The 27,379-nt window shown below is 42.3% G+C and overlaps 1 protein-coding gene across 1 annotated transcript; it reads right to left on the reverse strand.

Moving 5' to 3' along the window:
- Positions 1–11,794: 11,794 nt before the first annotated feature.
- Positions 11,795–27,236, reverse strand: DERL1 (derlin 1). The gene is made up of 8 exons (XM_042868881.1): positions 26,969–27,236; positions 25,879–25,990; positions 22,225–22,289; positions 20,549–20,575; positions 18,221–18,316; positions 17,516–17,568; positions 16,257–16,367; positions 11,795–14,508 (listed from the first exon to the last, which is right to left on the reverse strand). Exons 1-8 carry the CDS (start codon positions 27,119–27,121, stop codon positions 14,370–14,372), a joined length of 756 nt encoding a protein of 251 aa, XP_042724815.1. The 5' UTR covers positions 27,122–27,236; the 3' UTR covers positions 11,795–14,369.
- Between the last annotated feature and the right edge of the window lie 143 nt (positions 27,237–27,379).

Genomic DNA, 27,379 nt, shown 5'->3' on the forward strand with positions numbered 1-27,379 from the left:
CTTCTTCAGTAACACTACTGTTCTGTCTGGGCCCAGAAAGACCCAAACCAGTCAAGTTGTATCTCCTGCACCAGTTCTCAGCAAGGTGGGCACCTGACAGCTCTGCCTGAGGAAGTTAGAAGCTGAATTGGGGCATTTGAGAAGTGTTGGGCAGAGATCACAGAACAATGGTGACCAAGCTGCTTGAAGAGCCCACCGAGATTTGACAACTCCCCTGTCAACAGACACCACAGAATCCCTGGAAATTCACTATGCCTTCAGCCTTGCCATAAAGAGGAACATGCTGTTGCTACTGTTGCTATCAGTGGCTTATAGTGATCAAATTTTGATGTATCTTTCTAGGGGTGATGAAAAGCAGCACTGGCACAGCCATTAACCTTCTGCAGTAATTCCTCTGCAAGGCACTGGAGCTTTCCAAAAATCAATGCTGCTAGGAATTTCTCTTGCAGGCCAAATTGGTTAGCCTGATTTTATGGAAGTGGTTGAGAGGTTTTTTTTTGGCTGATTGTTTCCATATGTTTAAAGGAAACAAAACAAACACCTGATCTGGGCACCAGGCAGGAAAATTCCCATCTTAGAGTTACAAGCAGCAGGTTTCCTGCCAGAAGAGATGTGCTGTGAGTATCCCCTCCACAATGATGGAAAAAAACACCCAGCACAGAAAATGCCAGTTTTAAACTTTGCCCTGGGTCGTGGCACTGATTTGATTCCAAATGCTGATAGATTGGATTGTGTGGTTTTTGAAGTTCTGTCCAGCAAGGGATTATGTGAGCACCTCTTGCCTGCCATCAGCTGAGGGCCACTGAGAGCCAGTCACCAATGCTCAGCTGCCACGCACTGATTTTTCCAACTGTAGTAGGGCTGCAATGTGCCACCAAGCATCTCTGCCCCAGCAATCACTTGTGACACAGTTTAGTTGCACACGTCATGTAGGAGTGCTTGAGAAATAACAGCCCCATCTGCTTCCCTCAGAGTTGAGAATTTCAGAGGGAGGAAAGTTTCAGGGCAGAAATGTCAGCATTTAAATAAAATTCCATTTTTCAACCAAGCCGTTGCAGGGGCACTGTTTCTAACCTCAAATCCCTGGTGTGAACCTTTGGAAGTATCACTTAATCCAACTGGCAAGGGAGGCAGGGAGGCTGCATGCAACAGCAGCACTGCAGATGCAGGGATCACCCCCAGAACAGGAGCTCTGCAGACCAAGGTACAGGTTCTCAGTGATTATGACCATAGCAGTAACTACACACTGAGAATTCAGAATTTAAAGAATTACACAGGTAAAACAGCAACCAAGATAAACAGTATTTATGCATTGAATTTGAATAAGTAGCATTCAAGACTTTCCCCACTGCAAATTTGCCCATCATCTTCCAGTAGCCCTGGCTAATGTTCTGTAGCAAAGACAGTCTTAAATGGGAGAAAAAGAACTACTAACTATAAAGGCACACACAGTGTTGGAGCAGAAGGCAGTGTGGCATCTATGCAGCAAGGGAAGTATATGGAAAGGAAGCTTTTTGTTCTCCAAAACAGAGAAAGATGGAAGACCATAGGAGTCAATGAAACGAAGGACTTCCACAGTCATTTGATCAGTAATTAATGGAAATCTACAAATGAGGTCTATGGCTCTTGAACGTAAATCTGTAAATACTCACTGCCAGCAAATTGGCTTGGACAAAGTAAACAGGATAGCCATGAAACTTCTTTATACCCAAAATCTTTCTCTTCATACTTTTTAAAAATTATTATTATTTTGTAGAAGAAAAATTATTATTTCGTGTCATTTGTATCCAATTCTTCCTGTCCTGCATTCCTTACTCTTTCTCACAAAGTCTTTTCCAAGAGGCAATGACACAAGGGATGTCACAGCCAAGGTTTCACAGAAATCCAGCTCTGCTCCCATGAACATCTACCTCCATTTGAGTTGGCTATAGCTTCAATTCATGATTCATGCCAACTACTGCCCCACATTATGGGTCACGCTGACTCCTCAGGGGTCCAGGCCCAGCTCTCCTACATTCACCTCAAGGTAAAAAGTGGATACTGATGAGGAAGCTGGCTCTGAAAAGCCAAGGAGCTCTGCCACAACCTGGAATTACCTCTAAACTGAATCAGTCGTTACCATGACACATGCAGAGATGGAGTGGACAGTTTGCTAAGATGGACTCTGGGGAAGACACCTGAAGCAGCTGCATCAAAAACACAGATTGACTTGGCTTGGAAAGGACCTTACAGATCACCTAATTCCAACCCCCTGCCATGGGCAGAACTGCCCCCCACATCAGGCTGCCCAGAGCCCCATCCAACCTGGCCCTGAATGGCTCCAGGGATGGGGCACCACAGACTCTCTGGACAGCCTGTGCCAGTGTCTCACCATCCTCCAAGTGAAAAATTTCCCCTGACATCTTAAGAAAGAGGACACTGACACTTCTGGAGCCATGACGGAGAAGAGACGCATCCCAGGGTGGGGAAAACCAAGCTCCAAGCCTGTTCTCTAGTCCAGCTATGAACAGGCTTGAACCACAACTGGGCAAACAGCCAGAAACATGGGTATCCAGATTGAGGGTCCATGGGTTTGAGTTCCACGCTAGTGCCAGAACCCAGGTGACCAGAGCAGAGCCAGAAGCACAAGCCAGTCTGGACCCCAGCATCTCACCAGCAGCATGCTCCAAGGCCCTCTCCTAGGGATTTAAACAAAAGGAATTTTAATCTTTTTTTGTTTGAATGCCAGTGTTTGAATGAGGAAGATGGAAATTTTAACATGAAGCCACACACTGAAGGTCATGGGAAGGCAGGGCAGACATTGTCTTCAGTAACACTAAAAGGAAGACCAACCCTGCTGTGTCAGAGCAAAAAAAAAAAAAAAAAAAAAAAAAAACACTTCTTTGATTGGAAAGAAAGTTTCTCCATGGCTGGTTGTGGTGCAACATTGCACAACGGAGACTGCTGTGGCTGGGAGCAAGGAGAATTAATTACTTTGCTTTCTGAAGCATGTGCAGCTCTGCTCTGCTGTGCCAACTCCAGGAATGATAAGCACTCACCCAGAGAGCACAGGGATTTTTTTCTCTGGTGTGAGCTTTGCCTGTCTAAATGACAGCAAGCTGCTGAGTCTTTGCTTTGTTTTCTTCATGCTCAGCCTAACCGTGAACCTAGGGAGCTTGCTCTCTTTCCAGACGCACAGAGATGAATTCTGTGCTAAGGGGAATCGGACCAAGCACCTCTGATGGCTGGGAAGTGCCCACAGTGCTGACTGCCATCGAGGTGGCAGATGACAGCATCTCATCAGACAAGGCTGTGACGAACACAGACGTGTCTCCAGCCCACTGAGTGTCCGTGGATTTTGATTTCAAGGGCATTCCAGCATCCAAACAAAGCTGAGGCACGTCTCTCCCAAAGCAAGCAGGCGGTGGGGCGGCGGCACTGAAGGATGGCTCCGATGCTTTGTCCTCAGCTGCACAGCAGCAAGTCGCATTGCAGAATGGACTTAGTGCTGATGTGCCTGGCCTTTCAGGGGGTTGAATTGTTTTCTCAATACTCATGCTCCCCTGACTTGTTTAGGATTTTTTCTTATATATATTTATATAAATGTATATACACAAGTGGTTTGGGAGCTGAGTTCACACAAGTTGCTGAAGCTTTCCCCCCCTCTGCTCACAAATAACTTCCAGGTGTCCCTTGGCAGGAGAGAAATGGTCTCACTCAGCAGAAGCACCACCCACCGACTCAGGATAACTGCAGATGCTGCCGCACTGACCTTCAGCAAGCAGAAATCGCACTGTGTTTGAATTTTCACGGCGGTGTTGACACCCCTTTGAAAAAGAGCGATTCCCACCTCTCCCCGAGCCACTGCTTATGGCCATCTGCAGCCGCTGTGTGCCAGAACTGTAACTTCTCGCTCTCTTCCTCTCAATTTTTTGACAAAAGCTGCCAACTTACCTAAACTGTTGCAAAAGAGTTGAAGGATACAGACACGGGATGATTTTTAACATCAACAGCTCCTGCTGACACATTAAGACTTGTGGCAGTAACTCCTCCTGGTTCCACAAACGCAGCGGAGCCAAAGCTGATGTCTCCCCAGCAACCTGCACACTCACGTTCCGAGTTCATCTTCATTTTTTAAAAGAAATTATTAAAGCTGTTACAAGCGTAAGATTAAATATAAAAGCTTTTCAGAGCTTATTAGGCTTTCACCATCTATTTCTCAATGCTAGCTAGAACTGCCCTACTTCCATGCCTTGCATAACTGCTGTTAATTTGCTGCTCCCGAACAACAGCCATCAGAGCCTGAACAAGCCAAGGAACAAACTCTCGGACAAGATCAGCAGTTTTCTGGGGTGATGTTCTTCCTGAATCACCGTATGCAAGCAGCGATTTCTTGATTGACAATTATGCTTGTTCAACACTAGATTAATGTTTCAATGTGCTCCAGACTACCAGCTTCTTAAAACCATCACTGCTCGCGTTGCAAAACCAATGCTCATGGCAAAAATTATGCCCACATCTTATCTGCTGCTGCTATTAAAAGAGATTAGATCAACGTTCTTCTTCCTTCCTATTTTTTTATTTTCCTATTATTTTCCTATTTCACCTGTGTTCATCAGCTCTCTGTTGGGGTTGCAGTTCCAGTCAGTGTTAGCACATACATAGCAAAGCTGAAGTCTGACACACAGTGGCATAGTCAGAAATAAATGCGTGTCCACAGAACTGCCCTCATTTGGGCAGTGTGCAGTTTACCACTGTTCCATGCATAGTGAGGAGCCTCTCAGTGTAAGCAAGCTTGCATCTTCATGTTTACTTAGGGGAAAAGAGTGTATCTTTCTAGACAAGAAAGGTAGTGAAGTGGGAGTGTCAGCCCTACTGATAAGGCCCACTGGCGAATTTAGTTTAAGTCAAAACAATGGCAGCAATACAATAAGGTACAGATTCAACATGAGTGATCTCAGTGGTGGCAACAGCGCTGAGTTAAAGATCATCAAATACAAAGAATATCCTGCCCAGCGACTGCTGCTCCATGCCCATGGGCATTTCCACTGCAGGGTGCTCCTCCTGAGTCTGTGTGCTTCCTGTTCGTTCTACAGAGGCTCCCCTAATGAGTTAGAGAGAATAACCCCAATTCCACTTTTTAAAATAAAAAAGACCAACAAACTCGCACACGTGGAATTGAATTCCCTCCAGCTATGTCTAAGACACCCTGCCTGCAGCCAGAGGTGTTACCCTTGCAGTTATACAGGTACAGTTACTCTCCTGCTACTTGTCCCTATATTCCTCCCACTTTCCTTCCCCCTCAGCATCATGCCCACACATCCTCTTCAGAGTTGGTGGTTTGTGGGTTTGGTTTCACTGGGAGCAGTGCAGCTAGGGGTCATCATTAATCACATTGTTTGCCATTCTCCATTTCCCTGCTCATTGTCCCATGCTGCTTGTTAAGAACCTTATCTTTATTAGCTGGTCTTATCATGACTTGATTACACATTAACCGAAGCACTCCTTACTCAGCAGGATTTCCTGAGGATTGCATTGCTTTCAGCTTCAGAAAGCAGCTCTGTGGAGCAAGCCACTCCACCAGAGCCAGCCTAGGAAGTTATTGATCTAATTTAAGATGCACAAGGGGACATGAAAGCTGCAGGATGACTTTGAGGAACGCGCAGGAACAGATTTAGAGGACAAAGCACTTCTATAGGGGAGCAAATGCATAAGCTTATGTTGTTTGCACTGACGTTAAATTATACAGTAATTATTTGGCCTCAGTGAGCTGTGCTCTAATAGCGGCTACAGATCTAAAATCCTGCAGCTGCAGCCAGCTAAATATCCTCCATCCACTTAGTTACTCAACCAGATAACAGCTGTAGGGCCAGTTGCATCTGTCTGCCCTCAAGGAATCAGGCTGACACAGTTCTTCGAGATTTACCAGACCATCAAGCACTGTATCACTGCACCACATACACCATCGATAGAGGATTTTTCCCCTTCAAATCCACTATCACATCACTCAGAAAACTTGAACAGCATCAATTTGTATCAGTTTCTCTCGCTTCTTCTTTCCAATCCCCTGCCAAGCACATGGCACAGAAGAATAAATCATCTGAAAAGGACAAAGTGAGGAGAGCAAAAGTAGGGAAATACATCGTTAGATATGAAAACTTTTTTACTGATGGACGTCTTTCTGAACCACAAAAATCCATCTCTTATCAAGGCAATGCTCTGCCTGAGGACTTCGCAGACTACTGAAACCTCCCAGTGCCAGACACAAGGTCATAGCAGACAGCCCAGGTAAAATGGCACAGCTCAGTTTGCCACAGCCCTCCACACTCCCATCTGTACCCCAATCTATGCAAGCTCTAAGGATGAGCTGTCAGGAATGTGGAGATCTGGAGAACCTGTTATCCATTTGATTGACAGAGCTGGAAAGAACTGCACAAAGGATCCTCTGGAATAGCAGCAGCAAGCTCCAAGTGCATATATTGAATTTGAGGACAATTACTTTGAGTTTTACTGGTTACTTCCATCATATCATGAGAGAATGAGTTGGTGATATCTGGAAAACAGAGATGGATGTGAGCAAGGGAAGAGGTACTAAAACAAGTTCTTTCCTGGGAGTGGGGAGGGAGAGATTGATTGTTTACTGCCACAACAGCTAACAGAAGAGACAAAAAAAGATTGTAAGCTGTTATAAAACCAATACTGTTACTGAGACCATGATTTTAAGTATCAAGACTACACTTCTAAAAATGAAGTTCTTTCTTATATATAATGGCAGTCATGGTAGGCAAAGGATGAAGAGTCTCTGGTACAACCTGCTCAGGTAAACAGACTATTTCCATTCTGCAGATGCATCTGATGATTCTTGTGACAAGTCTTCCCTTCAACTTCAGAACACAGGCTCACAAAGCACAGGGAGAGGGTGCAGGTTTGAAGTGATAGGGCTGCTGAAAGAATACCCTGTCCTTCCGCCATCCCTATCCCGAAACATTCAATTGGCACAAAATTGAGTTCAGTTTCAGATCAAAAAGAGGAAAGGAAGATTTTAATGAGACAACACTGTTCTCACTAAAACATACAGGAAAACTAAAAAATCAGATTGCAACTACCCAACAAGAGCAGCAGATGTATTAGAAAACTCTCACCAGAAATGCAGAAACTGCCTGTCTAGAAGTCCTAAGTTCTTAAGCATCTCTAAGTACCTTCTATGCAAAGAGCAAGAGAGACAGTGATCCAAGCTAGGTCTTTTTCTAAAACCTCTCAAGTTTTTGCTTACTGCAATTAAACCACTACCAAAGCACTTCTGAAAATGAAGGCAGCATAACTGTTTTGCCCTAGACAAAGCAGTATGCACCAACAGCAACTTTTAAGGGTTGATTTGAGTTCTAAATGCAAACAAAAAATTCACTGTATACTCTAACCTACTTGAAAAGTCACTTCAGAAATAAAAACTGAAATATCACATCCTCACTGTCATCCAAATCAAATACTCTTACACTGCAAGAACGTCCCACACCACACAGATGTCTGATACTATTTAAGTGAAATCAACCCAGTGCAAGAACCTTGCAAGCAAGGACTGATCTTCAGCTGTGAGCCAAAATGTTTCAGCCACAACATCATTCTTGTCTGTACCACTTCTGGGTTGTACAACCCCAACTGTTTAGCAAAGCCAACTGACAGTCAGATAAAGAAAAGTTGACTGTCCTGTCATGCTTGACACTTCTTTCTCTTATTTCCCACATTTTGCATTTGGGTGTGCTGGTTTCCATAAGGAGCTACTGCCCTTGGCTACATGCACTTTAGACAAAGCCAAAGCAGACACCAAAACAGCTGAAAAGGAGCACATCTGTTCCTACAAACAAGTGAAGACTACAATTAAGTTTGGGTTTTGCTATGACAGATGCAGAACAGGTTAAAAAAAATTGTTGCACTGCACGATCCAGAGCACTTCCAAATTCAGCAACAGTTTGAATGCTTGCAACATCCTTCTCCTGTGAATGGGAATATCCAGGATCTTCCAGGAATATCAGCTCCTGCAAGATTTAATCTGTTTCCTGGATCTACACAATGAAAGTACTGAAAGAATAAGAGCTCCAAATGCCATCAACTGCATAAAGCAACTTATTTAATCTTCTTGATACTGCCCCAGCATCTTTGCTGTGCTCTTTTGATTTTAATACTAATTGAATTTTTATCTTACATGATGTGTCTTGGGGAAGAAGGGTAAGACAGATCAGAAAACATGGCAAGAATAACTTTCCTACTCATTTATGCATAAATTAGAAAACCCAAATCCTCCAGCATCCAGGTTTAAGAAAATGTAATCTGTGCTTAGAAGCTTCCAATTGAAAATATTGAAACAGTGATGGCAGTCAGTTAACTCCTGAGACTGAATCCCCAAAACAAAAGTAGCCAACAGCCCAAGACACACACCTCATTTTCTTTTCTCTCCTGCTGAAGTAGCAGCAATAAGCACAGCTAGTTCAGAGTGAACAAGTACCTGCTTAGAAAGACAGTCATATTACAGGCACAAGCTCAAGGCTTCCTCGTTATGAAATGCTTATCTTCTTATCCCAGTTACAAGTACAGATATTATGTAGTGCCTCATCTCCCCCCATCATGGATTAAAGATTCAGTAGGAAAAAAAGAGAGAAGTGTTGCTTTTCTCTACAACCAGAGACTGTCACTTTTCACAGCCTGCATTGTGAAAATGCACTTGGAAAAATATTTTTGACCAGACCATTCACAAGTCCAGTTAAAAAACTTCTCAGCACCTTCACATCCCCTTCCTGATCCCTGAATCCTCCATTCAGGAAATTTAATTTAGGGATCAAAATACCTTCAGATTTTTGAACTGAAATGTTTTCACTCCAAAAATCAGTGTATTTCTCTACTTTATGTATCCATCATCACACACACAAGGTTTCATTTTAAAAAATAAAGCACCAACATGACCTCAGTTGTGATCCTCTGTCATGCTGTACACTGCCCACAGTCTTATGTCTATGATCACACACCACTGCTTGGGCACTGAGCAAGCTACAGGAGTTTTGACTGTGTGGGTTTGAGAGCCCCTCCTACGTTCAGGAACAGCAATACGCAGCAGGGGGACTATGCGGACTGCAAGGAAGGACAATTAGTCCCTCTAGCCTCATCCAAGCAAGAGAGCAACATCACCATTTGCAGAGGTATGGATGAGCACAGGAAAACCCGTTATTCTTACCTCCCATGGCTTCAAAATGAACTTTTTAGCTAACCACCTGCTAGACTTCTTGCAGCAACAATACTGAGCAGTGCAAGTCTGAGTGAAAACAACTATTACAAGGAGCATTTCCAGTCGGTGGCTATTTTGTTTTAAATTAAGCTGAGGGGTATGCTACAGTTAACCACAGCTAACCAACAGAACAACTTGAAAACAGTGAAGAATCACTACAAAGCAGCTTCCAACACTTGACTAGCTTGACTGTAAGATGATGTGAACCTCATGTCAACCACTCAGCTTGACAAGTTTATATGCTGGTGCAGACAGAATCCTTACATCCCTGGATACAATGGAAAAAAAAAATCATTAACACTGGGATCTACCCATTGTTCATTAATCCACAGTCAGTTCAAGACTAACTACACTTCTTTGAAGAACTCTATGAAAACTTTCAGATGCAAGAAGACTTCTTGTGTTTATGCTTCTACATGCTACCTCCAGCTTCCATGATTTTCAACATGAGTGACCAACAGCTGAGAAACTTGGCCTTATGAAGGAATTTGAGCTCTAATGGCATTTTGCGGGGATATTGTTGTTTTGGTGGAATGCCAAAACAAAAAGCACTAGAACTAAGGTTTCATCATCACTTCTTCCCTCCCCAGTATCAACAAGATGTTGCCAGCATCCTGCACTTACAGTTCCTTTTAAGCAACTCCTGCTCACAGGTGTTACAATCATTCCTCCTAGATCCTGTTCCAAATAACAAAAGGATGAGCCACTGCTGCAAACCAAATTCCTTCCATCATCAAAATTGATGAAACTGAAAGAAGTCCTTTTAACTTTTCAATCCTAAAAAATAGCACATTGACATCTTTTAGATAGAAATACTTCTGCTTAATATGCATATCTTGCATAATTAACTTCATTAATAAAACCAAGATGATACACTCAACTCCGAATTTCAAGTCACACTGTTACTATCATCCATGGCAAAGTAAGAAGAATCTAGGGATGTGCAGAACTAAAAAAGCTGCTTACTACTGCATGCACTGATAACACTAAGACCTTCACCAAATTTAGTGCCCTGCCATACTGTGGGGCAAGTACAAATTGATCTACCATCCTAATCCAATATGGGGCTGAAAAGAATATGAATCATCTTCATGTCACATATGAGCAACAGAAGTAAAGGTATCAGGTGACTGGTCATCACAGAAACTTGAGACTAGAGTGCGTTTTTCTTGAGCTCATTATCATGTCAAGGCAAAGTTATCTAACTTCCTGTGTACTGTGTTCAGTAATACAGTAACACAGAAAAGATCTTATACTATATTGCATGCAATATGCTATCCTGCAAGGTACAGCCTCTCAGTTTCCCTCATGAGGCAATCAGGTGACAAAATGGGTCAAAGCAACTTAGCATTTCTCATTAAATCACTGGCAATACCACATCACAGAATCACAGAATCATCAAGGTTGGAAAAGACCTACAAGTCCAACCATCCACCCATCACCAATAGCTCTCCCTAAACCATGTCCCTCCACACAAAATCCAAATGTTCCTTGAACATCTCCAGGGTTGGTGACTCCACCACCTCCCTGCACAGCCCCATTCCAGCACCCAACCACTCAGAGAAGTAGTATTTCCTAACATCTAACCTGAATCTCCCCTGGCACAACTTGAGGCCGTTCCCTCTAGTCCTATCACTGGTTATATGAGAGAAGAGGCCAATCCCCATGGCACCACAACCTCCCTTCAGTTACAGAGGGTGATAAGGTCTCTCCTGAGCCTCCTCTTCTCCAGACTGAGCAATCCCAGCTTCCTTAGCCACTTCTTGTAAGACCTGTGCTCCACACCCCTCAACCAGCTTTGTTGCCCTTCTCTAGACATGCTCCAGGGTCTCAATGTCCCTTTCTTGCACCAAGAAAATCACCAAGCTACCAGAAAATAGCTGCCACCAAGACAAAGTAATAAGAATGAAAGATGAAGGATTTCGGAAGCAGACATTTGATTTCACATTCCTGGCTCTCCCACTGACCATTTATACAGCTTGAGTAAAATAAAAAAGCAAACACTTGTTATGTTTTGTCAGATGTATTGAGTACGGACCAAGATGTTGCACTTTGAAGAACTCAACAAATTCACACAGCGTATTATGTACCAAGTCAGTGACCTTCCTTGGCACCTCTACGATTACTCAGATGAATGATCAGACTCAAGAGAGTCATTTGGAGAATGTGTCTCCAAATCAGCTGAGATAACAGACCCTTAAAAAAAACCTGGCATCTGGGGATATCTGGCAGGATCTCTATCGACCTCACAAAACTTGAGTTAGTAGAAGGGCATTTCTTTCTCAGAGGACAATAAGGATTGAATGAATTGTTAAGCACGCACTCACCCCAAAAAATCTGTAAAAGGATAGTAACCAAGTCAGGACACAGATTGCCAAAACTCATGGTGATAAACAAAGAAATAATTATAAATAAAGAATGATCAGAGAAAACAAGATTCCCCCCCACTGTGTCACAATGCAGCTGTCAGATATTCTCTAGAGACACATGCATCAGAAAACTTGCCTTAGGTAGAATTATGATTTAGCAAAACAGAGACAATAACAGATTAAAACTTTAATTTAAAACTTCGCCAACAAAATGTGATTACAAAAAGGGAAATTATCTGTACAAAATAAGAAAGGAGGTACTCATTTAGCAAGAGACTGCCATTCTCAGTGTACACTAGAGGACAAACAGTGCTTCAGGTCAAGTGGCAAGCGAGAAATGAATCAAGTGAATTTACAATATGGAATTCTGTAGTGAATCTTCCATACCAGCAATGTAAATTGACTTGAAGCAGCTCAGAAGCAAACCAGCACTCATTAAAAGTGCATCTTCCTTGCAAATCCCTTTCCTCTTAATTTACAGAAGGTGGATGCACTACAGCTGAAAACAGTGCAACACACAGGGCCAGGACAATGACTCTTGCCATGTTTCCTCCCACTCGTGCCCCCTTTATGGCCTTCTGTAAAAAGATGTGCAACTGGAGTGTACCAGAATTTAAGCTGAGTCACAACCTACTGCATCTTCACTTAGCAGTTAGCTCCTGACTCAAAAAGACAAGGTATCAGCCTGGAGACAGTGATGTGATTATTATAACTAAGAACATCAGCTGCATCATGACTCCTATAAAACTGATGGTTCTGAAACTTCTGAAGTTAGCATCAAATAACAGGTGTTGGTCAACAACAGATTAGTATTTACAACACTGCAGTACTCTTTCCCGCCCACCACTGTACATAAAGACAGAGACAAGAGCATCTTTAAAACTTACAACTATACAGGCAAAAATGGCAGGTGATTTCCAAACTCCCAAGTTCCTGTAATTCAAAGCACATACTGTGACTCTTATCACTTTTCTACATTTGCTCACATGCCTGATCAACAAAAGGGAGCTGCAATAAAGTAATGGAGCATGCATATTTTTCAGGCAAGCTGGCTGAAATCTTCTAACCAGTTTCATATCAAATAGTATTTACAAGTTTATCAACCTTCATAATCCAGATTTAGTAAAGGGGGGGAAAAAAACAAGTAATAAAAATGTTTTGGCCCAGATTCACATCACTTACTTGTAGATACCTGAGATACGCAAGTTGGAGCAGAGCAGCCTTCTGTGCCCTGCCCACCCAGTAAAATGGAAAACACTAAAAGTCTTTGGAAGCTCAAAGACTCCAATCTCATCCTAGAAAAGTGACAGTACCCCTTTTTCTCCGCTATAGTAAAAAAAAAAACAAAAAAAACTGTATTCCAACTTATGAGTCTTGATTAAATTTAGCACAGTTGCATTGCTAGCTTAAGCGTTATTCACTTGACCTTAAGCATTACTTTTTTTCCACTAGCAGCTATGACCCAAGAACACTGTGGGGTGCCCACTTTTTAAGAATCCTATGAGAGATGCACGAATCCTCTTCACCACTGGAAAAACTGAGATAAGTAATGTGTGCTCAATTCATAAGGTGAGAAAGTAGCTAGTCAGCATTACAGCTTCCTGGATCTCAGCCCTGTGCTCTGCCTACAAGAATCCAGTACTAGGAAAACTACTGTACAGAATCATTCCCTCTCCATGTCAAAAAGATTCACCAGAAAAACTGAGATACTAATAAACAGTGTACAGTTCCTCATTCAACAATGAAAGAATCCTGTAGTAAAAAAAAATAATAATCTATTATATCTTTAACCTGGAAAAGTTTATTTCCAGCTTTGATTCTCTGACCTCTTAAAGCTTTTAAGAAAAAGTTGTAGATTCAGTTATTATAAACATAATGCTGCACTGAATACCCTTTATATTAACCACAGTATGCTACATTTTCTAGTTGTAAGTTACTGTCTGTAATACCCGATTTTACAATCAAAACAGAAAGCCAGAAGCCAAGAACTTAAAAGATCTCAGGAAGGAAAAAAAAAAAAAAAAACCCAAAGAATTCAGGCAGCTTCAGTTCAAACAGAGCAAGCCTCGGACATGCCATGAAAAATAAGAAATTTCAATTGTGTGAATATCTGCAACTGCCATTTGAAATGAAAGCCCTCTTATTCTTAGTCTTGCACATCTCATGCTGTATCGGGTTGGACATATGCTGCATGACAAGAGAAAACTGCTCTCAAAAATACAGCTTAATAATGGAAACAAACATTTGCACTTTACTTTATGAATGCAGCACAAAAATATCACTTAATGTTTCGAAAGACCCCAGGACTTAAGCACAGCTATGGAAAAAAAATCAGCTTCCTAGACATTAGGGTTAGTTTGATCCATCTGTCATACACTGAATTCTTGACCAACAAAGCTTTTAACAGGCGAGACAGAACATCAGTATATTTTTCCATCACAGCACAGAACAAGATGGCAAAAATAGAAGCCTGTTGTGACAGACAGACAAGACTGTACAAAGGCAGCTTATTTTTAATGGCAGAATCAAGTCTGACACTACTGGCTAGCCTGGAGTAAGATCTATGTTTTCCCTTCTGAACATTTTTCTTAATTTTCTCTTGCACCAGAAAAATTGTTCCAAAACAGTAAAATCCAACAGCACTACAGAGAGCTCAGTTCTTTAGAAAGCTCTGCACCAGGAAGGATCAATCCTACAAGCAAATAAAACCAAAGAGTTGCTGTTTCCCAAGGGCAGGAGGAGTTTTTTCACTGGTCACCTAGCCGGAAACCTTGACCCCAGTTGTGTCTTCCACCACCCTGCTGATCTTCTGCAGCTCTTCTCATGCTAGCAGGTGGGATACCAAACCCTGACACTCCTCCTCTCCTGTTTGGCAGCCAGCGGTACCTAGGACAAGCCAAAAGAGAGAGTTTGAGAAAGAGTTGTATCTTGGGAGTAATTACCAGAATACTTTCCTATGCACTCCTTTTACCTGCTAGGCTTTGCAATAAAAATACTTTTTGAAAGCAGTACCTCACAGAATTCTTTTACTGTACTGAGGGCTTAAAATTGGAAATAAGAACTCTGGGGAGCATGCACCTTTAGGATATGTTCATATATAATAATCCAAACAAAGAGAAAAGATGCATAATACGAATTGACTCACTGTTGAGAATAAACACTGTGATATAAACTCGATTCCCTGAACTCCTTTCCCTTTTGCCCCCGAAGAAGTAATAAAAAAATCCAAATTAATTCTGAGCATCTCTCTCCCCAACTGTTACAAAGCTACAATTATCTCACTGCTCTCTAAATAACCCATCCTGAGGAACTGCAGACCAAAGGCTCTAAGCACCTACTTTGATTACGTCAAAGTTTAAGTGACCTGGACAGCACAAACTGGGGCTGTAAGACCACATTATCCAACTCAGACTACCATTGAAATGTAATGACCTAAAATACAGCTTTTCTGCAGATGTCAATCCAGGGTGCTATCAACGCAGAGTTGCTTCAGCTCTATAATAAATAGTTAGAATAGTTAGCTATAGCTCCTGTGAATCTCGTCTTGAATTCGACCAAGAAAATCTGAGGCCCAAACATAAAACCAGATCCCTTAAAAAATGATCCTGTATAACCTTCATTATAATGCTGAACATATCTGTAATTCATTACAGAATCTTTTTTTTTTCCCAAAACATTACAGTAGAGAGGCAGCATTCATCCCTCGTTCACAGTACTTCTATTTGTGCTTCTCAAATATAGAAAAAAAATAAATACACATATAGAGAATCAACAAGATTGATCATAGTTTCAGAGCTGTTAGTACCTTGAAAAACATTTTAAAGAAACATTTAGTCTTCCAATCTTTACAGTAAATTAGGTTGAGCAGGAGAGCTTTCAAATACAAAGCTTCAATACTCTTCAAAACTTGCACAGGAGGTGCAACTGTAATTCAACTTTGCATCTTCTAACCTTCTTATAGGGCAAACCCTTAACTAACCACATCGCTAACTGAAGCTTGGTAGAGAAAGAATATTTACAGCTCAAATGCATGTGGTCACAAGGAATTGAAACTGCAGTCTTTGGCTTCTGATCTTAATATTCCAGTGCCAAAACAATGAATAGGTTACAAAAAGAGCACTTCAGAATCCAAGACTTGAATTCTCAGCCAGGGTTACTGATACCAACTGCAGAGCAGATACATATAAAGGCACCCAACAAATCTACAACAGATTTCTGTCATTATGTATTGCTTAACTGGTAGTTACTGTAATGATACATGGAAATAGAGAAAAAGGTTGTTTACAGGAAAAAATAATTTAAAAAGAATCCGATGGATACTGTTTGATAATTGGCAGGGAGGTTTCTTTACTACAGTTTAATTCACTAGGAGAGGCACAGGTTTTCCTCTCACTCTCAAGAGTGGGTACGGAACACAAGTAATCCATTGGGAAAACAAGGAACACTGACCATCTACAAGAAAAAAAACATTTTGATGACTCAACCTGCACACAATAGCACAGCCTTTAAATGCTGAAGCACGCTCATTTAACAAAATATTTTACACTCTGCAATCCCAGAAGATATACGTCCTTATAAACAATCCAGAAAACTGGCCCAAATAAACAGTGAGCTATAGTATAAAGTCAGCTTACAAGAATTGAGGTGTGGACAGAAAATTCCTTCCTCCCAGATCCATTGGATATTTAAACATTAGGAAGAAATACAGGTGTCCAACCAGATTTCCTATGAGCTCATTGATGACTCTGCAAGGAAAAAGAACAAGCACAGTTTTGCAGGCTGTTTTCCCCAGAAATAAAGGAGTACTCATCTTCTGCCAGTTACTATTGTTCACCTGCCACAGGCACTGCCAGCGCCGTGAACCACAGAAATTTCCCTTCCCTCAGCATTTTGCAACCACTGCTTTAGAAGGGCCAGCATTCAGCGCCAATGCATCCACAGGCTGTTCCAGCCTCCCTTCCAAGCATTCTCACAGACTGTACTGAAAATGCAATTAAATGCTTGTTTACTGCAGAGAATTAGACCGTATAGCCATTAGTGTCCTAAAATAATAGTTGGTAGAGCTTGAGAAGTTATTGCTGTTTTTGCTGGACAACCTGTCTCCTGCTGTACTGTTTTGTTCCTAATTTTGCAGGAACACTGTTGAATGGAGGCCCTTGAGTATTTTCTGTCATGCATAGAAACAGCAGGTATCTAGCAAGCAGCCTTCTCAAGTAACGGATGAGTCAGTAGGAGGCACAGCCAGAAAAGGGAATTGGTTTTGTCCTATTCCCATCTCCTGCTTTTATAAATCAACCATGCAACTCGCTGTTGTCATTGTGTTACAGCGGCACCAAGTGGCCACAGCCAATACTGGGCACTAATAGGAAACTGCACACAGAGATCTCTGCATCACTGTTTGCTCAGAGAAATGCCAAACAAGCCAACAGAGACAGAAAGTGCTAATATGGCACTCCACAGGCTTGTAGGCGCCATTTCTTCGTGTTCTGCATGCTGATAAAAGCAGCACATTGGATGAGATTCTGATGGAAAGAAGAAACACCACTTAGAAGATTCAAATTATGTTTGTTCCCAAAAATCAGCAGTAACGGCTGGTCTTACAGAGTGAAATCTTTCTTTACTGGGCATTATGCTGTTAGTAAGGAAATGGCCTAATGCACAGATCTACCAGACCAATCAAATTATTACTATTTTCTCCTCACCTACGTTCTCTAGCTCTCATGTCCACATCTCCTCTTTGCATTATCTTAGACAATCACCATACAACACTGACCAGGATCAGACCAATTATACAGCTTTGAGCCTCTTATTTTAGTAATGCTGCTGATGAGTGACAAGAGAGAGCTGTAAAAGACTTCATAACTACAAATAGGTCTTATCTGTAAATACATACGATCCTCCAATGATGTAGTTGAATCCCAGAATAACCCATGGAAGGTAACAGGCCTGAAAAAGAACAGGGATACATAAATTGTATGTGCAAGTGTGGAATTTGAACCTGCTTAAGATCCACTGCACTGCTAAGTATGATTAGACTCCTAATGTTTTAGCACTGCACAGATCTTGTTATATTAACTTTAGTAGATTACAACCAAAAAGGTGGTTACTCTAACCTGAGCAACCACCAACGTGCAGACAAATCAAACTTGTTTTAAGTAGATACATCTTCTGCCATCTACATTCCATGCCTATCTGAAACAAAATCCTAATATTTCTGAATTTAAGAGGGTCTGGAAACAACAATCAAAAGAGTTTTCATCACAAGACCGGGCAGAAACAAACCAACCTGCACAGGAAAGAGTAATTGCAAAACATTTTCTCAATACTGTTCAGCTTTTAGTTGGATTAATTATTTTTTTTTCCCTCTTTTGTTCAGACCAATGAATTTCAGTGGTCACTCAATAGAGTGGCTTTACTGAAGAGATGCCCTCACATCATACAGAAGACAATGAAGAGAACTGTCTTTGTTGCATCTCAAGGAGTATATATCTTCATGAAAGCATAGGACATCCTTAATTGGAAAAAATACTTCCATTTTGTCCCTCATTGCCTTTGTAAGCATATTCAAGGCAGAAACCTTTCCAATAATACGATTTACCTTAAATCTTGTTCCAAACCAAAACGATACAATCATGTCTCTGTTCAGCTGGGCCCACACATAAAGAACAGACATGATGAGCGGAATCATCAGCAACTGCAATGTTAAAAAGACAAAAAGTTACCATCAATTTCACAGAAGTCTGAGAAATTTCAACAGGCACCAGAAGTTCTAAGGTTTAAAAGCATGATATATCATCAAGTCTTGAAAGATTGCCTCAGAATGTTCACCACGTGCCATGCATCTGCACACAAGATCAGAAAGCTAAGCAAGAGAACACAGACATTCTCATTTGCTGTGCTGGAAAATATTCTTAACGAAGACAAGGTCCCCATTAGGTTACAGTCTAAGACAGCTTTGGTGAGCCTGTAAGCCCAAATAGGTGGTGCAATTTGTGATAAGGTACAAAATTACCAAGTCACATATTAAAAATAGGTTTGCCCTGAGTGTCTGACCAAACATTACTTCTCCTCACTTCTAACATGTGCAGTCCATGCTTCAGGGTAGCAACAGCATCACAAGACCAAGACTCCAAAGCAACTACGTGGAACAATAAGCACTGGTCCCAGCTCCTGGTACCACACCTACAGCAACCAGCACCGTTTGTGCCACAATCATCTCCATGTACGATCCAAGGCACAACCCGAACACGTACTCATCTGAGACTACTCTAACATGCCAGATGAAGGGCTCCTGCACACAATTCCCAGTCCTGTGTCTCTCAGACCACCACCGAGGGGAGGTGTGCCAGCAAACCACCACTGTGAAGTACCACAGCCAGGCACGGCAAAATTACCTTGGTAGAGCTTGGAGTCAACCCCTGCTCCATGTGAGGAGCGTATTTCAAATACTTACACAACTGTGCATGAGCTGATGGGATTATTTTTGGTGAAACAAATAGAATATTCTATCAGCTGTCTGCTGATTTCTAAACTGGAGAATGCACCATCAATAGTACAAAACAGCCTGAGTGATTGGAAGAGACGATAAAGCACACTCCTTCAGGAGTGGTACAGTTAACAGGTTCCACTGAAAGCAGCCTTTCCCAAGTTATACCAGCACTTCGACTCTCCATACCAACACCTTAAGTTCATTATTACAATGATTTTTATTTCACTGAAAAACAGTTTCTGAATGTAACTGAAAGGGAGACCAGCTGTCCTACTCTATAATCTCATTTTCCAAGCAAGCCACTCAACACAAGGGAAAACTCCATTCTAACAAAAACACATTTATATCCCAAACAACCTTCTTTTAAGCAATATTTTGTGCACAAATTTAAAAAACATTTTATCTTTCTTTTTTAACAAAAAGATACAAATCAATGCAGTCAGTCTAAAATTTCTAAAATGTGATTTCAGCACTCTTTTTTAAAAAAAAAAAAAAAAAAAAAAATTGGATCCTTCTCTATAACAAAAAATAAATAAAACAAAGTAAATGTAAAATTATTAACAGCCCTAAACTGAAGTAAATCCTGATTGTAAATGCACGATTGCTACGTCTATCTATGAAAGGAGCCTAAGGAACAATCTAATAAACGCTAAGGTAATCTTGTATAGAACTGGGGATATTGGTGTGAGCTTTGTGTGATGGGAACAGAAATAAGATGAGGACAACAGCAAAGATGCTGAAGACATGCAGTTACCTGACACAACTGCATTCAAGAAATGTTTCTCTTATTCCCTCCATTTTAACATTTGGGCAGAAAAGAATTCCCTCACTGAAGCTGGTTCTTCAGTCTGCTATTTAATCATTCCTGTGAGCATTTTGCACTTCACAGTTCTGATATGAATCTGAAGCTGCATTTTGTACAGTAAAGTTTTCAGTCAGCAAATGAAAGGAATGAATTTGAGAAGTCTAACCTAGGAACCACATTTAACTAGAAGAGTCAAAATACAGAAACACAGTCATTAGAGGAAACTGTATATATATGTATTATATATAATATATATATACACATATATTTCATATATGTATTTTCATATATATTTCATATTTATATTTCATATATATATATATATATATATATATATATATGAAATCTTGGGACTTTTTTAGTAAAATGCAGATACTTCCTGACTGCCAGAGCTGATTCTCACTCCTTGACTCCAGAGTCCAATCCAGGCTTACAACGTTAGCTGAAGCCATCCCCAAGTACTCAAACTGAAAAAAAACTAACAGTACACACAAAGCCAAAATATTTTGACATAAACTAAAATAACCTAGCTTTAACTGTGTTCTGTGGTCATGTGGATAACGCTGCCTGTAAGGCCGGTAAATAGCAAAAAAACTGAAGAATATTACCTAAAAAAGCTGCACTGCACTTACCTGCATGTCCATTGCCAAGCCAGTTATCTGCCATTTTACCATTAAGGAAAGAGCAGCAGACAGACAAAAAGAAGCTACGAACAGAATGCGTTTAGCAATTCACAAACACACAACATGGCACCAAGGTTTTGCCTACATCGTGCATTCAGCTTGCTCCCTTACACCACGTATGGAACAAGCACTTGGAATCTTTCAAAATGACGAGTCAGAAAGTCAAACCAGTAGATTCATCTCGTGGTCCACAGCCAGCAGACAACAACCACAGTAATGCAGATGGCTTTTTAGCAACACAGGTTGTTTTCCTAGTTACAGCTGTGGCTCAACAGGACTAGCAGGAATTCCCTCCATGCAGTGGAATGTGACTAGAGATGGTTAATCTATTGATAAAAGGTGGCATTTCTACATAATAGTTTTACAATAGTTTTCTTGACTGCATCTTGTTTACATTGGTGTTAACATTCCCTCTTTCCTACATGTTGTGCCACTGCAAATTGCTGCAAGGAGGCTGGGAAAAGCACCAACAGAACAGGAATGGCTCCAAGGATGGAGGTTCCAAAACTTCACCGTACAACCTGTGACATCTGATCAGTGCCACAGTAAAAAGGTTATTTCTTGCATCTAAATAGAAAATCTGTTTCATTTCGTGCCTGTTTTTTTTCTCACCACCACAGGATGAGAGAAATCTGCCTTTTCCTTTACTCCCTCCCCCATCAGGTAGTATCCATACGGATGGGATATCCCTAAACCTTCTCTTCTCCTGGCCTGAACAGTCCTAGCTCTCTCTGCTCTTCCTCATGTGACACATGCTCTTGTTCCTTAATTTTCACAGCTCTTCACTGGAGCTGCTCCAGTACATCCAAGTCTCTCTTGTACTGGAGAAGTACTGAAAGTTCTGCATCTCTTATAGCTGGGCTGCATGCAGCCCCTCAGTCTTCCCGTCAAACCTGAGCAAGAGCCTTTCCCCTGCGGGAAACACGTTGCTCAGTGCAGCCCAGGAGGCACTCAGCAACAAGGGCACATTCCCAGCTTACAGTCAAACTGGTGACCACCAGCACCTCCAAGTCATTTTCTGCAAAGCTGCTTTGCAAACACCAAGTCCCCAGCCTCTTCTAGTGCATGAGGCTGCTCCCCATGGGCTATACCGAGCTTCATGAAATTCCTGACCAGCCCATTTCTCCAGCCTGTCAAGATACCTGTGAATGGCAGCACAACCATCTGGTGCAACAACTCTCAGTTTTATATCCGAGATCTAATGAAAATTCAGGTAGAACAGCACAGCTCAGGGCTGTTCCCAGCATTCCTAGACCAACAAATCCAGCTTCTTCAGGAAGTCTGCCAGAGAAGCTATTACAACACTGCTCTCACAGCCCTAGCTGCCTTGCTCCCAGCAGGTAAGGGCTCTTTTTGCAAGATACCCCTGAATTCCACTGAAGATCACTATTAGGTCTCCCTGGAGCTTTCTCTTCTCCAGGCTGAACAGCTCCAGCTCTCTCAGCAAATTACAAACTTGTGTCAGTACATACATTAGCATTCTCCTGCAAGCCACCTGTTGTTACCTTTCCAAGAAGACAGAAGCTTACAAACATTTCTACACTTTAAAACTTAGTTGCTAAGAGCTGGTCTTTAAGACAGAAATCAGAGAACCAAAATACTCCAGAAGATGAACAGAAGGATACAACAATGCAGATCCAGTTAAACAGAAGCATGAACATGTAATCTGCTGGTCTTCCATCAAAAGCCCCTGTAAACAGAAAGAATTGTTAGGGATGGCACAAACTCATAAGAAATTACAACTCTACCTTTACAAGTTTTAAGAAATCTTCAACTAATAAGAGTTATTCTACATACCATCAATGGCTTATGATTTTTAGTTTTTAATTTTTAAAAGTCTTAGAACAACAATAGGAAGCAGAACAACAATAGGAAGATGTACTTACACAGCAAAAGCACAAATGCAAAGTTTAACAATCAAGTCATGTGAAAACCAGTCCAGTTAAGCAAATCATGTCCTCCTTACATTACCAAGATGGTTTTACACTCCAGAAAGTTACTATACTATGACAGACATTACACATGCATTCAGAACCTTCTTCCAAGGAGAAACACTTGCCTAATTTCCCATTCCAAATGGATGTCAACATTTTCCAGGACAAAAAAAAAAAAAAAACAACCAACCAACAAACAAACCAAAACAGCAACATTCCCTGCAGATGATATAACATTAAATTACCTTTAGATGCCCAGATGAGTTTATGACCTGGCAAAGAGAGGAGTTAAAAACACAACACTCCCAAGTCTGGTAAGATGCTGGCAGAATCCTCAGCATCTGAGCTGAATTCCTATCAACCTTCATATAACTTCATTCAGGCAAAAAATACCCAGGAATACTGCTGACACAGACCCACAACCCAGCAGCAAACAGTTCATCACAAAAAAGCTGATTTCACAAAATCACAGAATCACCAAGGTTGGAAAAGACCTACAAGATCACCCAGTCCAACCATCCACCTATTCCCAAAAGCTCTCACTAAACCACGTCCCTCAACACAACATCCAAATGTTCTTTGAACACCTCCAGGGTCGGTGACTCCACCACCTCCCTGGGCAGCCCATTGCAGTGCCTGACCACTCTTTCAGAAAAGTAGTATTTCCTAACGTCCAGCCTAAATTTCCCCTGGCGCAGCTTGAAGCCATTCCTATCACCAGTTACATGAGAGAAGAGGCCGACCCCCAGCTCACTACAGCCTCCCTTCAGGTAGTTACAGAGAGCAATAAGGTCTGCCCTGAGCCTCCTCTTCTCCAGACTGAACAATCCCAGCTCCTTCAGCCGCTCCTCGTAAGCCCTGTGCTCCAGACCCCTCACCATCTTTGTTGCCTTTCTCTGAACCCGCTCCAGGGCCTCAATGTCTTTCTTGCAGTGAGGGGCCCAAAACTGGACACAGAACTCGAGGTGCGGCCTCACCAGAGCTGAGGACAGGGGAACAATCACTGCCCTGTTCCTGCTGGCAAAACCGTTCCTGATGCAAGCCAGGATGCCATTGGCCTTCTTGGCCACCTGGGCACACTGCTGGCTCATGTTCAGCCAAGCATCAATCAGAATCACAGAATCACAGAATTGTAGGGGTTGGAAGGGACCTCCAGAGATCATCGAGTCCAACCCCACGTCCATCAATACCCCCACGTCCATTTCCTCTACAATCTTCCAGCCACTCTGTCCCAAGCATTGCCTGGGGTTGTTGTGGCCAAAGTGCAGGACCCAGCAGTTGTTCTTGTTGAACTTCATCCCATTGGCTTCAGCCCAGCAATCCAGCCTGTCCAGATCCCTCTGCAGAGCCTCGCTACTCCCAGGAGGATCAACACTTCCAGCCAACTTGGTGTCATCTGCAAACTTACTGAGGGTGCACTCAATGCCCTCATCCAGGTCTTCATTAAAGATACAGAAGAGCACAGGCTCCAACACTGACCCCTGGGGAACATCACTTGCGACCAAATTTACACACTAAACTTTTGACTTCTGATTTACACACTAAAACATCCAAAAAGACAGAGTGCCACTGCTTAATCTTAGCACTTTGTGGCTTCCTGTATCTGTTTCACATTATTCGAGTTTAGCCATGCATGTTACACAACAGGTGGGAAAGAAGAAAGAAAAACCTTTAAAAAACTATTTGGGCAAGTTTGATATTTGAAGAACAACATAAAACTGAATTTTCCCCTCATTGTTGCCATACAACAAGCCAGTGAAGTGCTGCAGACTCACAGTCCCATTGTTCATACTATTGTGAACTCCACATATTCCCATTACGGTTTCTGATTAAATTTGTCATGTTCTTCTCCAATAGAAACAAACAAAAAACACATCAATCTCATTTCCCTCAGGAAACTAAACATCAGCTTGTTAGGAAGACAAGTACAATATAAAATCACATGGATTTTTGTCCCCCAGTTAAATCTCCTCCCCTTTAACTTTGAAGTTACTATGCAACATCTCCGTACTCTCAAAACTCACGTGCAACTCTGAAAATAATAATCTTTATTCCTCAGTTTCACTGAGTAAGGAAATAGATCTATGCCAATGTCAGCCTGTAAACATATTACCAGGAGTTTACACACTTCACACTATCAGAAGTGTAGAAGGATCCAAGAATTTTTTGTAGAAAGACTGACATAATCAAGAACTTTATACCAAAAAATTTACTGTTAAAATATGGTGAAATGCTTTGTTTCACACCACAGAACCACAGCTGACTTCCCAGTTTCAAAACACAGATATGTAGTGCAGGTATGTAAATTTATTGTTGAAATATCTGACTTCTTTCCAGGAGACTTCTGCCACAGCACAACTAGCACATACATATATTTTTTTTTTTAGAATATGTCCAAGCAGTGATGTCTTATAATCCCCTATATTCATCATAAACTCTCATTCCATATAGCTTTGCACAATTGAATGTCATAACTGTCCTTACTCACTTACAAGCATGTGTTTATAACCTTCCACCAACAGACAAGGATCCATTTCTAGTTACTAAACCACTACTACTTACTTTAGTTAAGAAACAACCAAATACAATACTGCACCATGGCCACACTCCTTTATTCCCCTGTTATTCTTCTTATGACTCAAAAGGTATCCCACAAGATTCTCCGGAAGACAGGGGAGCTCCCTACAGCAGGTTTTCCCTAATTCCCCCCCATCTTGCAGTGCATTTCCACTTCAACCATCAGCTTTGGGATTCCGTTAGTTAATTAATATGACTCTTTTTTCCATTGTCTGATCTGCCTTCTACTCTCAAAAACCAACTCGTTCCTTAACTTTTCACATTTCTATTTGACAGAAGAGTATGCTTCATTTGTAGAGGATCTCTCTCAATTCGGAATATCCTACAGAAGAATACAAGTAAGAATCTTTGCCTTTAAAAAAGAGAAAAAGCAACATCATTATTTCCTCACGAAAGATACCTGTTATTACATACACTGCATCACACTTTCATATTAATAGACATCAGACATATGGAAACAGAAGTGAAACTATCTTTTAGTCTCTCTTTCACTTCCTGATATCTGACAGCTAGAAGCAGCAGGTCCTCCTGCAGAAAGGATCCTAACTGAACAGGCTCCCTGCCCCAGAGAGGCAGCCATAAAGTTTTCAGAGCAGTTTCTCCTTGGACTGACATAAGAAGGCACAGAGATGAGCCCTATTCCTCAATTCTTTCTGAACCAGCCACAGTTCCCCCAAACAGTCCCAGCAGGAGCTCTGTCTGGCAGTGCTAGGACTCCATTAACTCTAGACAATTTACCATTTGCATACAACATAATGGACAATATACCTGTTTCTAAACGTGATGAATATTGATACAGGAAATACAAATTCACCAAGTAGAGAAAGCCTGTTCCAGGTCCCACTGGGAAGAAGAAAGTTGCCGTTATTGGCCGCCAGATCTGTACAAAGAAAAGGACATTTATACACTGCAGAGTGAGATCATACATACACACACGGGTTATTAGCTTTCACTTGCTAACAATTAACTGGAAGAGTAAGAACTAGATTAAAAATAGCCCAAGTATCACCTACCACTACTTCAGCAGCCTCAACAGTTGCTTCTTAATTTGATAAGCAAATCCATTAAGATTACAACAGAAATCCCACACAACTTTCCCAAGCACTTCCATCACACCCACACAGCACCAAATCTTCACTGCAGTGCAGAAGGGATCTGCTTGCAGGGATCAGACCCCATTTTAAAAGGGTACAGAATCCACTCTGACCTGTTGCACAGGAGGAGCTCCCACAGCAACCTTCAGTGTGCATCTGCAGACAGCACAAGGTGCTTGGAACATTTGCGAGGCTCCTGAGAGCTTCTCAACCATCAGCACCAGGCACAGCTAAGTGCAGGGCAGCACACAGCCAGGACAGAAGGTGACTGCCTATCTTCAATGGGCATAAACACCTTCAACGGGCAGTGTTTACACCAGATAGCGCATCAAAATGCTGAGCATCACATTTCCATTGTAGAAATGCAGAAAACTGTAATTTGAGGTATTAACTTTTGTGGACGGCAGGTGAAGCTAACAGACGGCTGTTCACTAGAGCAACAATGCAGCCACGTACAGAAATGTAAAGGAACCTCCTCAACAGAAACCACGAAGATGAGGCCACGGAGTTATGCCAACTCCAATCTCCGCGGCCTTCCCGCCCACACAGGGTGCCAGGGGGGCCGTGTCACCCTGCCGGCCGCACTACCCAACCGGTCCGCAGCCGGGCGCCAAGCCGGGCTGCGAGGCACGGCCGCTTTCCTGCTGCGAGGAGCTCCACCCGCACCCCGCACTACAATTCCCAGCATGCCGCGCGCGCTCGGCCCAGGCTAGCCGCGGTGACGGCGCCGCAGGGCACGCCGGGACCAGTAGTGTGGCCCGTACCTGGAAGCGGTTGATGAAAGCGTCGGGCCAAAGGAAGAGGTAGACGGGACTGACGAGACCCAGCTTGCCGATCAGCGGCACCGCGATGGAGCCGGCGAACCAGTAGCGGGTGATGAGCGGAATGCTCCGGAACCAGTCCCCCAGGTCCGACATGTCGCAGCCACCGTCGCCGCCGAGGACTCACAGGAACCGAAGGCTGAGGGAGAGACAAGAGCAGCGCCGGAAGGGCACAGCCCCGAGCCAGACGTGGCGCCGCCGAGTTCGGCCGACTCGCGCACTTCCGGCCCCGCCCCCAGCTGCCGTGAGAACTACAGCTCCCGGCATGCTTCGCGCTCGATTCGGGCTGATCCATTCCACTCTGGAAGGGGGAGGAATCTCCCGCCTTCTTCCCGCCGCTCTCCGTCGGCACGG

The sequence above is a fragment of the Lagopus leucura genome, unplaced genomic scaffold, assembly GCF_019238085.1.
Source record: "Lagopus leucura isolate 7727_CA_CO unplaced genomic scaffold, USGS_WTPT01 Super-Scaffold_100002, whole genome shotgun sequence".
NCBI classification, from domain to species: Eukaryota; Metazoa; Chordata; class Aves; order Galliformes; family Phasianidae; genus Lagopus; species Lagopus leucura.